Genomic DNA, 12,739 nt, shown 5'->3' on the forward strand with positions numbered 1-12,739 from the left:
GCTCAGCGCCTAATTTCATCTTCCATGCTGAGCGTCTAATTTCATCTTCCATATCTGTAACGCGTAACATTAATAAAGACAGTCATAATTTTCTGGAAATAAGCCAAAGGTTCTAAGCTTAGCTCGAACTGCGAAACGGTGTAACACAAAGTCAGCATTTGCTGTTACTATTAAATATATAAGAGTTGGTTCATTTTATTTCTTTTCCTTGTCTACACACAAGTAGGTCCTTAAAATGATGACCTTATAAACAGTCATCTCCGAGTGGCAATGATTGTTGGTAAATGGCTTAACATTGTGGATTGGTCACTACTTGTGAAATACCTGGTTTCTGAGCTGCAGAGCGTGTGGATGCCCTCTCCACAACCCCACACAATTGTGATTCACTGTATGCACACCCAACACTACACATGCAAAGAGTGTGTGTCAGACTCAGACAACGTATTTCCCTGAATCTGGACTCAAGTTCAACTCAGCATTCTAATGAGTAAGAAGATTCAAAGATGACAAGGAAGCAAGCCCACACAGACTACAGGCCATGGGATGATGCACTTTCATTTTATTGATTTTTCAATACCTAAGTGTGGCAATGTGAGGCTGCCACATACAGCAAGTGACATGACACCACAAGGACCTTCCGAGAGAATTATTCTTTCTTTGGATGGAAGACATCACTTAAACAAAAAACTTTTAAAGATGCTCCCTTGCTTTTTATAATTCCTAACTGTAAAACAGAATTTTAGCACAGAACAAAAAAATTCTCCTTGGTTGGTCACATCATTAATTATTGAAAGGGAAACTTGGTATCAAAAGAAACAAAACATTGAAATAAATAACTAAGTAATTTACTGAAAGGTAGTTTTGCTGCATTGCACACGACCGACCGCACAGAATTCTAAAGCTGATTTTTTTCCTTAAAGGATGGAAAACTCATTTGCCATTTTTAGTTTCTTGCTAAGTGATACATGCTCCTCTTAAGGAAAACTACTCTGTATAGGCCTGAGTTTAAAATGTAAGTATCTGTTTATCCAGAGTTAATCTAGAGTACACAGGTGTGGAAAACTGGTGGTGAAAACAGGGACCTACCCAGCCTTCAGGGCAGCTGGGCAGGGGCCCCATGTCACTGGCCTCAGCCACCAGCAGTGCCTTCACTCTGCCCAGGTCAGAAAGCACTGCCTAAAGCCGGAGCTTAGGATGAACATGGGCAAAAAGCACTGGTACAATTCCATGTATTTCTCTTCTACCGTAATGTCCCCAGAGGGACTGTGAAATCTCTGAGAATATCCCCTGGAGGAGGTTTAAAAATGAGAAGCCTATGATACGGCTGTGGAACATAAGCACTTATTGCTGGCATGTTTCTACCAAGATTGAAGACGATGCTTTTCTTTGATAAAGCTTTGGGCAAGTTCCTAGTCCAATTTCTTCTGTTACAAGTACACAGAGCCTTCTTGGTCAGCTCTTGATATGAATTCTTCTCTAGAATTAAGCTCCTCCCTGGCTTGTCTCTCACCCACCCTGTATCTCTTAGAGAAAGCACCTGGCTGTCTTCACCTACGCGAGACCTTCTCTGGAATGTGATTTGCTGCGACTGCAGACATCTCCACACAGCATAATGAACTCCCTTGAGTGGTCTCTTTTTAAACGATTTTGGGTGAGGGGCAGGTCTCTTGGTTTGTTTGAAAACTCATCTTGAAAATAATCTAGACAGAAAAATGTTAAGTGAAATTCTGGTGCATAAACAAATATTTTAAGATTGAAGTTTGGTTACTTCTCTTGTCCATCTTTTTGTGCCCACAAATGGAAACTACATTCCTGATTTAAGAGGATGCTGCTGTCTGTATCCTTTTTTGAACTGCATTGTTCTCAAAAGGACAAACAAATTTTTCTGCAAATATTTTAGTAAATATTCTAGGCTTTACAGGCCACACATAGTGTCTGTTGCATATTCTTCAACGTTTTTTCTTAGGTAACTCTTTAAAAATGGCAAATCCACTGCTGCCTCTCAGCTGGAGCAGCGAGGTTTTCTCAGCCTTTGTTTCAGGACCCTCAGGTATGTGACTAACTTTTATGTCCAGAGCTGGAAGGCGGGGGTCTCCTAACTCCCTGGGTGCCCATCTGCCAACTTCACCCATTTGTGGCCCTTTCTTCTGTCTCTGCTGCTGACCCCTAGTGGCTCCATCGCCAGCTCCCTGCAGCCTCCACCAATAATCCATGGCTCCTATATGAGGAGTCACAGGCAGGTGGCCAAGACCAATTTATTAGGTGGCCAGGACCAACTTATTAGGTAGCCAGAAGCTCACCCCCTTTCTTAACAACTTTGACCATGAAGCACAAATATGATGCAGGCAAATCCAGACAGGCAGAGCCTCTTCCGAGGCTCTGCGGCTGCACAAGGCACTGCTGGAGATGAACTGGCTCTCGCCTCTGCCCTGTGACAAGCCTCTGCCTGGGTCCCCAGGCTGCTAGTAACATGCTTTGAGATCTAGGTGGAGGGAGCCATGCCCCCACAGCTCTTGCCTCAAGGATTAGATGCATTTTACCTTCCAGAGAGGCAGGTTAAGCCACACCTGAGGCAGTATGAGCCACAATTGGGACAGAACTCCCTTAGTCTTCTCTTCTGACCCCTCAGCAGAACTGCCTCTAATGCTCAGTTCATGGCAATACAGGCCTTTTCTCTCATGTTTCTCCAAGCTCGTCCAGCCTCTGCCCAGTACCTAGTTCCAAAGCCACTTCCATATCCTCAGCTATCTGTTATAGCAACAACCCCACTAATCTGCTACCAAGTACATGAATTTAACTGTTCTTGGAGTTAGGGAACAGCATACAGACACTCGCACAAAACAAACGCCACCTAAAAAACTGTACGAGAATCCCCCAAACTTCTCAACTAAATAAATGGGTGAAAAAACGCAATGTCATATATGCCAATCCAATTGTCCCTTTTAGATTTTGGCTTAAATTGTCATTTTTTTTTCCTTCACATGTGAATTTATTTTCTGTATTGGATGCAGACTCTTTCCTTCTGGATTTACAGTGGCACTGACAACGACAGCCTCAGCCAAAGCAGTGAGGAAGAGCACCTGGCAGGCTGTGCGTGGGGTCTCCCAGCACGATTAAAAGCTGAGATGACTTTTAATTAAGGAGGGTGGGGCGGGGAACACCAATTGGAAGCTGGAAGAAACGGAGGCACAATTAAGCAGAAACACTGAGAAATACTGAAGAGCAAGGAGTGGGCATGTGCTCTAGTTCCAATAAAACCGAAACTGGTGAAACTAGGATTTTTCCAATTCTTTCAAAACCAAAGTGTTCTAATGCCACTGAAATATGGAATAAGGAGAGTAATTACCTGCGGTCAGGAAAAGATAATAGTAACAAGGATTTTTCCAAATAAAAAGAACCAGTAAATTCTGAAGTGTGTGTTTTTGAAGAACCAGCATTGCCTCCCCTCACTCTGGTTCCTGGAGATTTTTCACACACTCACACAAAGCTCTAGTTGATAGTTCACTATCACTTTCATAAATGGTTATCTCCTGGTGCCTATATTTCTCTGTTTTAGATATACATGGTTTAAAAAATTTAAATTTGCAAAGAAAACATACACAGTAACAGACCTGAACAATAAATAAAAACTAAACATCACCCTCTTCAGGTTAGAGCTTTCAAGACAGAGAAAACAGAGGATTATCATTTCAGGCAGGAAGTTGTTTGGTTCTATAAAAGCATCACTATTCAGTCCCCTCTCCACTGACAGAATGTGGCTTTCCACCTCCCTCCGGTATCAAAGTGCATCTGTTTACATTTAACATTCCTTAAAGAAACCCCAGAAATCTCATTTACTTTTGGCAGATACCCTGTGCAGCAAAAATCAAGTGAATTTCCCTTTTCCCCACTCCTCAATTTAAAGCTGTACTCAAAATGGCTAAATGCAATACTTCTAGACAGCAGGGCTTACAAACAATGGATTTTGTTTTTGTTTGGAGGAACAAAAAAGGGAAATAAAAAACAAAACCACAGGAAAATAAAGAGGAGAAACCCTGAGGCAAAAATGGCTTTTCCTTTCGAGTCTTTGAGTCTTCGTGGAGCTATGAGCCGGATCACAAGATCACAAGATCACAAGGTCCCCGCAGCGTTCTGGGCAGGAAGACCCTCCTCCATCCAGAGGGCGGTGGCCGAGCTGCTCCGGAGAGTGCGCCGGTGGATGCGCCGCAGCCGCAGCAGGTACAGCAGGATGGCCAGCAGCACCACCAGGAAGCAGCCAGAGAACAGGTAGTGGTTGTAGACAAAGGAGACGCCCCGCCAGTGGGTGTGACTGGCCCGGAAGGCCTCCTGCTGGATGTCTCTGTCCATGTGAACACCAAACAACAAACAGGCCAGTAAGCAAGGAAAGGGGTGGACACAGTGCACAGGGGGATGGCGGGGCCCAGGCCCCAGAGCTGTACTTCAGGAACCGCAACCCTACCTCTGAAATGGAGAACAGAACAGCCCAATGCAGGGAACTTCTAAGTGTCAATGAGATAACACCTGAAAGTATACTCTGAAGTCTGTCATTATAATTTGGGTAACCAAAATCAGAGGAATTTAGAAGAGTCGAGAGGGATTTGCTGATACAAAGTAGTCAACGTGTAAACAAACTGCATGCTTGTGATCAGTAACACCCACGACTCACTATTTTTACAGTTAACCCAGTTAAAAGGTTGCTGAGAAATGCTCAATTAAATGGAGGGGGTGGGGGGAAGGGCAAATATCTCATCTATCTGGTAACTCAGGTTCATACCACAGGTCAACTGACAGCAGATCTGCAAACGTGAATGGGGAAAAATGCACATCTTTGTTATACCCAAGCGCTGACTGAATGTAGCATTTCTTTGACCAGAAATGCAGACAACAAACGATCAGTAGCGTTGGCAGCACCTGCAACTTTGTTACTAATGAAAATCACAGATCTTTCACATCACATTATGTTATCACTAATGCCTCAAAATATCATTGACGCTCATTGACTACACAAATTACAGAAAGTGCTAATTCTGCTGCCAGATCCTGTTATTTAATATGTTAAGAAGAACACGTATTATAGTATCACAAACTTGTTTTCTGTAATATTTTGATGAATATAATTTCAATATGATGGTTTCTTCTGTAATCCTATGTATTTATACATGCATTTAAAAACAGTATTTGGAGAAGAGGCCTTAGTCATAAAGGTTAAGAACCCCGGAACTGACCTTTTACCAGGGTTGGGGAACAGACAGTTGAGAATAACCAAACACAGGGCAGTAGGATTGGAGGGCTGTGTATTATGGGATGGTAGGGTGGGAAGGGAGGAAGCACTTGTGGGGAGGGGGCAAGACCAAAAGCAAGCATCACTGTCCCCACAATTCTGCCGTGGCTGGCTCTAACAGCAATGCCCCAAACAGGCACAGGCCACAGCTGCCATGAGGCACTGTAACTGCAGATTCCTGTTACCAAATTCACAGCCCTACCTTAATGGTAGAAAGCGGGTCCTGTAGAGGATGGCTCCAAGGGTCCACTGAACCTCCTTGTCATAAACTTGCAAGGCAGTCTTGAAGCTTTTATAGTTGACAGGAAACGAGAAGCCCCTATGAAACACCTCAAACATCCAGGCCGATTTGAAGCACTGATACCTACAAACGGCAAGCACAAAGGCAAGTCAGACTGACTCGCTCTGTGAAGACGGCAGGCACACAGACAATCCTTCCCTCTCCAGGCAGCCCTGGGGCACGGGCTTCCTCAGGCCGGCTCTCCCAAACCAACTGCGTGCGTTTCAAGGTTGATGTACTTGGTTCACATCCCTAGTCCCACAACATGGAGCAGTTCACCTGTCAAATAATTCGTGCATGAACCCGGTCTCGGTGTAATGTCATATATCCCTGAGACAGATTTCTTTTCCCTCTGGCATTTCACCATTCATTCCCTGAATGAATACTGAACAGGTTCCAACCTCTTTGTACCTCAGTTTATTATAAAATGAGATGGTAGAAAGGTTCTTTTTAGCTCTGATATTCTATGACTCTAAATATTTATTAGAGGTTTACTTTTGGCCAAGCACTGTGCTAAGCAAGCAATAAGATAGAATAATTAGTAAGATACAGTGTCTACACTTAAATGACTTACGATGAAAGGGGATTTTTTTTTTTTTTTTTGAGACAGAGTCTCGCTCTGTCGCCCAGGCTGGAGTGCAGTGGCCGGATCTCAGCTCACTGCAAGCTCCGCCTCCCGGGTTTACGCCATTCTCCTACCTCAGCCTCCCGAGTAGCTGGGACTACAGGTGCCTGCCACCTCGCCCGGCTAGTTTTTTGTATTTTTTTAGTAGAGACGGGGTTTCACTGTGTTAGCCAGGATGGTCTCGATCTCCTGACCTCGTGATCCACCCGTCTCGGCCTCCCAAAGTGCTGGGATTACAGGCTTGAGCCACCGCGCCCGGCCTGAAAGGGGATTTTTAAAAAGGAAGAGAAAAACAAAGCAGAACATGATAAATGCATTAACGAAGTAGGATGAATTCTTGAGACTCAGAGAAAGGGATGAAGTCTGATTGAGGGGACAGAGGAAGACTGGAAAGGGATAGCCTCTGACTGGACTCTGATGTCTGGGCAGGACTTGAACAAGCAAAGGTATGAACAGGGGAATTTCAGGGGGAAGAGATAGTAAAAGTGACCAAAACAAAAAAGATATGGAATATGTCTGGGCACAAGTATTTGTACTGTTTGAAAGGGGTCCAGGGTAGATGGGAAGAACAGTGAGTGAGGAGAAGCTGGACTGAGGCCAGGGTGTGGCCAGCCAGTGGGGCCAACAATGAATTATGGTTCTTAAGAGTGCCCTGGGCTTGACCTTCTAGTACTTACTTAAGCCTGTGGAGGTCAGCATGAGAGGCGTACAGTCCTCGGTCAAAGCGTTCCCGCAAAATGGACCACTTTGTTGCACAATAATCCTGAAAATAAATTCACCAAAATAAATCACTACTAAATTATTAAAATTCTCACTTTAAAAATGGTTTACCTAATTTATATTTGTAACAAGCATATCCTTCCCATTAGGAAACACACAAGCTTAACTTATACAATAAATGCAAGATATACACAAACACTCAGGGAATACTTACTGATTCGCAAACACAACGCTTTGCCTTAAAATTCCGTCCAGGTATTGTTAAAGAGGGCTTTGCTGTACACAACCAACCTCTCCAAAACTGTTTAGTTTCTCCCTCCATGATTGCATGGTACAGACATACATTTTTGGAAAAGTGAAGCAGTATTTTAGCTACTTCAAACTAAATCCTTTATCTGCTGAGGACACAGTACAAGCTACTGGGAAAATCATTACAAAAGGCTTTTGTCTTTAACAGAAGGGAAAGAGATCCCACTATTTCCTGAAGTTATTTGTTACATTAGTAACTTTTATTGAGCATTGTGTAAGTGCATCTTCTCAATGTAATACTTAACTCCTCGAGGTGGCTACTATCCTGACCTCTATTTAAAGGATGAAGACACTGCTGAGAGATGTGGGAGATGGGCCTGAGTGTGTGACAGGGAGCTCAAGGAAAAAGCACTTGGCCTAGAGAAAGGGCTCGGCATAGGCACTTCAGGAACATGAACATGGACACAGAGGAGAAGTCGTGGAGAGCGTGAGGGAAGCTAGCTGTTTGACATGATTACAGCATACAGTGCTCTGTGCTTCGAGACAGGTTTGAGGAACACTTGGGAGATAAAATATTACATTTGACTGATTACACTGGGGTGTACAGGGAGAGATGAATTGGTTAGAGGGAGAAGTCCATGACTCCTAGGCTGTAGGGAGGGGGACTGGATGGTTGGTGATGCCACTAACCAAGAGAGAACAACAGGAACAGAATGGAGAGAAAATGGTGGGTTTGTCTGGAGCTGTGGAATCTGCAGGCAACCGGGCAGGGGTCAGGATTGGAGCCTCCTCTTGAGAGGCAGTAGCAAACCCTGAGCATGGATGAGACCATCCAAGAACCTGAAGGTCAGGGGCCAAGTGTGGAAGTCTGGCATCACCTAAGTTTAAGGTGTGTCAGGAAGGCAGAGAGAACACAAGAACAGGAGTGTCCTGGCAGGTCAGGGAGGGGGAAGGCTAGTAGGAGAATTGTCAGATGGCAGCAAAGCACAAAAATGACATAAAACACTGTATTTTGGAGGTAACTGATGACCAGGGTAGCTAATGGAGTGGTGGGCAGAAGTCAGCTTACAGTACATTTTTTACTTCTGCTGTGACTATTCAACCTCCCTCCAAGCAAAGGGAACAGGATTCCAACATGCTGCAGTGCAGCCTTCCACACTCCATCCTTCCCTGCCAGTGTGAAGTGAGGACACAACCCGTCACCGTCCACGCTGGTCTCTCAAAAGCATGCGGAGCAGATGGCGTCTCTCAAGGGTACCTTTGCAGCTTTAGTAAATTTAGCAGCATTGTAGTCTCCCCCCATTCGTAACACATCCTCGGTGCAGTAGTAGAATTCGGAAAAGCCATAGAATTCACTGTTCTGGAAGTGAATTGGGGGCTGGTAGACCCCATTGAGGGAAGTCTGGGTCTCGTTTGTTTTATTCATGAAAGGCTGGATAGTCTCTCGACACAGGTCAAAGTCTCCAGTCCCTCGTAGGTATATGGTTTGTCCATTTTGCTGGATTTCATCTTTAATGTCTAGGGGTAGGCAGGGGTCCAGGTACGGCATATCAGGAGTCAGACCAGTCTGTTTACCCAGGAGCCTACGGCAAAACAAGAAACTTTATCGTGAGTCCTACAGAAAACTGTGTTTTCAAGAAGTAGCTGCAAACCAGTTTCTCAAAATACGCTCTGTGGGACATGAGACCCGCAGGATGGTGTCTGTGGAACAGAAAAGGGTTCTGAGATAATTAGTTAGGAAAATACGCACTTAAGACTTTCTTGGAGAGTCAGGATACAAACTTGTCTGCAGCAGACAGGCTACCAGAGTCCAGTTAGACAACCTAACCGATTACCTGATGATCCCGGCAATTGGGCCTGACGTTCCCAGTTGCTGGGCACAAGACAACTGTGCTGTTGCCAGCCCCATTTCCGCCACTAGTGCTGGTGATTTTACCTAATACAGATGGAAGGAACGTGACTGTGACAAGATCTGGTCCTGGGCAAAGCAGGTTAGATGCTTTAGAAAACTAAGGTCAAGTTACTAGAAAATTATCAAACCAGGTGTGGGCAGGATTTTTAAAACTGGGAAAAATTAGCAAACGTCTATAAGGATTTGGTATCAGATTGCTTTGCAAATCTCTTTAAGAACTCAGTGTTCTTTAAACAAAGACAAACTGGTATCTCAATGAGGGGTGCAGTGCATGCCGAAGAAAGGATGGAGTCTAAAAACAGACCTTGGTTCAGAGCAAAAGATTAGCAAATGAATATAGAAGTTAAGACAGAATGTTTAAGGCCTGGCTCTATTTTTAGATTCTGTTTCAACTTATTTTTTTTCTTGATCAACTATGGGTCCCAACTGCAGTAGACAGCAGTTTCCATTGCACGATGGGCTCTGAGAAGCCCTGTAGAAGCCCTGTAATAAACATTAGTTTTGTTAACTGAAAGGCACTAGGCTTATTACTTGCTAATGAAATTTCTGGGAGCGAACATCTGTCATCCCATTGTGTGTGCACGCCTTAAAGCAATGAGAAACAGAGAGGAGCTCACGAAATGTCAAGTGATGTTGGTGCTGGATACTGTGAAATCACAGGGGGCTGACAGGTGTTGAACTGGTAGAGTTAAGCATGGTCAGAATTCAATATTCATCACCAACAGTCAAGTTTTCACTTTTCACTTCACTCACAAGTTGTGCATTCCTCAGATCAGGGTTACTCATCATGCAGTTGAATGTAATAAATTAAGGTCTTTGCCATAAAAATGTTCACTTAATTAAAAAAAATTAATCACCACTACAAATGGCAAACAGATAAATGTGTACTTCAATGCTCAATTCATGATAAATGAAACATTTGTAATTATTATAAAAGTCAAAGAGTAGTCAAATACATATTTCAAGCTATTATTTTTAGTTGTCCTGTATCTAAATTAAGAAGTACTACTAAACTATCCATTATATAAAGCTTTCTGACATTAAAACCAATGAGTAAAAATTAATGTTTCGGAAAAAATATATTTCAAATGTTTATAAAATATTTCTAGTTTAAGACTACTATAAAAATGATTATACCAAGATATGCTAAATACCAATTAAAAATACAAAACCATGGGACTACCAATTTTATAATTAAAACTATTCAGACATAGGAAAAGGTTTTTATTGCTTTTCCTATTTACACACATGACTTTGTGGTAAATGTACTGAACAGTTCCAACTTGGTCTTTTTTCAAGTTCAGGCCTTCACAGGTTTACTAAGATTAATCAATGAAGTATACAATCTCTTAGCTCAATGAATTAGGATTTTTTCCCCTCAAAATTGTTATATCAAAATAAACAAACAAAACACAGTAATAAATAGGATAGCTTACATAACCCCAGAGTCAGATTTTTTTGTATTCATCCAAATAGCTTTTCTGTTCTTACAAATTTCAAATAAATAATTGCTATATACTTACACTTATAAAGTCAATTTAAACCAATAGAGTGCTGTTTTTTTTTTTATATATTTTCTATACCACAATTCTACATACACTCATTTTTTAAAGCTTCACTGCTAAATTTAAAAGCCACTAACTCTGACTCTTCTAGATAATTTATTTCTCTTGAATAATTCCCTTCAAGATGGTTTTTATCCACTAACTAGCTGCACAGGCTGGTTCATCCATAGTCTCCAGAACATCACATATTTCAATCTCCTCAGCAACAACAAGACAACACACTACCTGAGGCCTCCAGGACACCAGGAGTGCTCCAGATACTGGGTTTTCCAAGGACTCTGAATCATGAGTAGCACCACCCAGGGCTCCAAACTATTCTATAGTCTGATGGTGAAATTTCTAATCCATCAGTTGAGATGCGGGTGAGAGACAGAGAACACGCACGCACGTCCTTCAGGGCACGTGGGACAGAGGGCCGAAGGCAGGACCCTGGTGTGCTTTCATCTCTTCTCCCTGCTCAGCTAGTGCGGGAATAAAAAGCTAACAGTGCAACACACTTTTGCTAATTGAGTTCTTCCTGCTTTGCCTGGGTCTGTTTTTTAGGAGGAGAGACCTAGGTTTGCAAGTGACTGCCAAGGAGTGAAAGGTGCTTTACCTGTTCTTTTGAATGGTGTTGGCAAATATTCTGTCTTCGTATCTCTGTCGAGCAGCATTGCCACCAAACCCAAGAAACGTGGCCACATAGACTCGATACACATGCTCAGTTTGGTGAACATCACATCCCAAGTTAAATTCAGCTAACAAGTTTTTAGCTACTTCTTCCTGCAAACATAAGCATAACAAACTTTAATAGCTTAAGCTACTTTAACCTTCTACTAAAAAGAAGGGTCTAATAACAGTCACATCTAAGAGGGACAAAAACATCTGCTTCTGCACTTCCCAAAGACCCTTCTAAGCATCCTTCATAATTCAATATGACAATTCTGATTCAGGAAATTTCAGATGGGCTGCAAATTTGTGATACTGTTACGACTTTTTGAAAGAGGAAGTGACCAAAACAGTTCATACCCTCTGACATTATTTATGTAATCCTATGCTGTGGAAATAAACCTAAATATGGAAATGTTTTTATGTGCAAATATGTCCTTTGTCATTCTATGGCAGAAAAAACTAGATGTCATCTAAATATACACTAACAAGGAAAGGTTAATTACAGCAATCAATAGCTTACGGAGGAACATGCTCATGCAGTGTTAAATAAAGGACAAAAATCACATAAACTAAGATTATCACAACCATATTTTTTAAAACTATGAGTAGAAAAAAAAAAAGAAAGGAAATTCACTAAAAGGCTAACAAGGGCTTTTTTAGGTGATGAATCCATGAGAAATTTTTAATCTTGATTTTTCAGTATTTGTTCCAAACATTGTTTCTATGTATTTTTTTACTTTATATCGAGAGGGGAAAACATGATTTTTTACAAAGAGCATAACAGTCTCTAGAGGCATGTCTGGAATGGGAGGTAGGAAACACAAATTCTAATACTTGAATTTACAAAGTATTTTTCCAAGAAGCTTAATAAAGATGTCAGTAACATTTATTGAGAACATACTAGCTGCCTGGCAGTGCACAGATACACTGGATGCATTATCTCATTTAAACCTTCTTACAACCCTATGTTGTAGGTACTTTCATTCACATTTACAGATGAAGAAACCAGCTTAAAGAAGGTACATGCTGGCCGGGCGCGGTGGCTCAAGCCTGTAATTCCAGCACTTTGGGAGGCCGAGACAGGCGGATCACAAGGTCAGGAGATCGAGACCATCCTGGCTAACATGGTGAAACCCCGTCTCTACTAAAAAATACAAAAAACTAGCTGGGCGAGGTGGCGGGCGCCTGTAGTCCCAGCTACTCTGGAGGCTGAGGCAGGAGAATGGCGTGAACCCGGGAGGCGGAGCTTGCAGTGAGCTGAGATCCGGCCACTGCACTCTAGCCTGGGTGACACAGCGAGACTCTGTCTCAAAAACAATAAATAAATAAAAATAAAAAAGAAGGTACATGACTCGCATAAGGTCCCATAACTAGTGAGGAGGATGATGAAGAAACCCAGGCCTGTCTAGCTCCACGGTCTCACTTTGAACCCTCCCCCTCCGCGCCACGCCATGCT

At 42.6% G+C, this 12,739-nt stretch overlaps 1 protein-coding gene across 4 annotated transcripts in view; it reads right to left on the bottom strand.

Annotated features, from left to right (window-relative positions):
- Positions 1–537: 537 nt before the first annotated feature.
- Positions 538–12,739, bottom strand: part of ENTPD4 (ectonucleoside triphosphate diphosphohydrolase 4) — a 29,340-nt gene continuing 17,138 nt past the window's right edge. For all 4 annotated transcript variants that reach the window (XM_010357047.2, XM_010357046.2, XM_030938185.1 and 1 more), the window contains 5 exons: positions 11,228–11,394; positions 8,414–8,738; positions 6,864–6,949; positions 5,484–5,645; positions 538–4,339 (listed from right to left, as the gene is read on the bottom strand). In XM_010357047.2, the coding sequence (XP_010355349.1) occupies positions 4,111–4,339; positions 5,484–5,645; positions 6,864–6,949; positions 8,414–8,738; positions 11,228–11,394 (969 nt within the window). In that variant the 3' untranslated portion in view covers positions 538–4,110. The remainder of the gene's footprint in view (positions 4,340–5,483; positions 5,646–6,863; positions 6,950–8,413; positions 8,739–11,227; positions 11,395–12,739) is intronic.

This window comes from Rhinopithecus roxellana, chromosome 9 (assembly GCF_007565055.1).
Source record: "Rhinopithecus roxellana isolate Shanxi Qingling chromosome 9, ASM756505v1, whole genome shotgun sequence".
Classification (NCBI taxonomy): Eukaryota; Metazoa; Chordata; class Mammalia; order Primates; family Cercopithecidae; genus Rhinopithecus; species Rhinopithecus roxellana.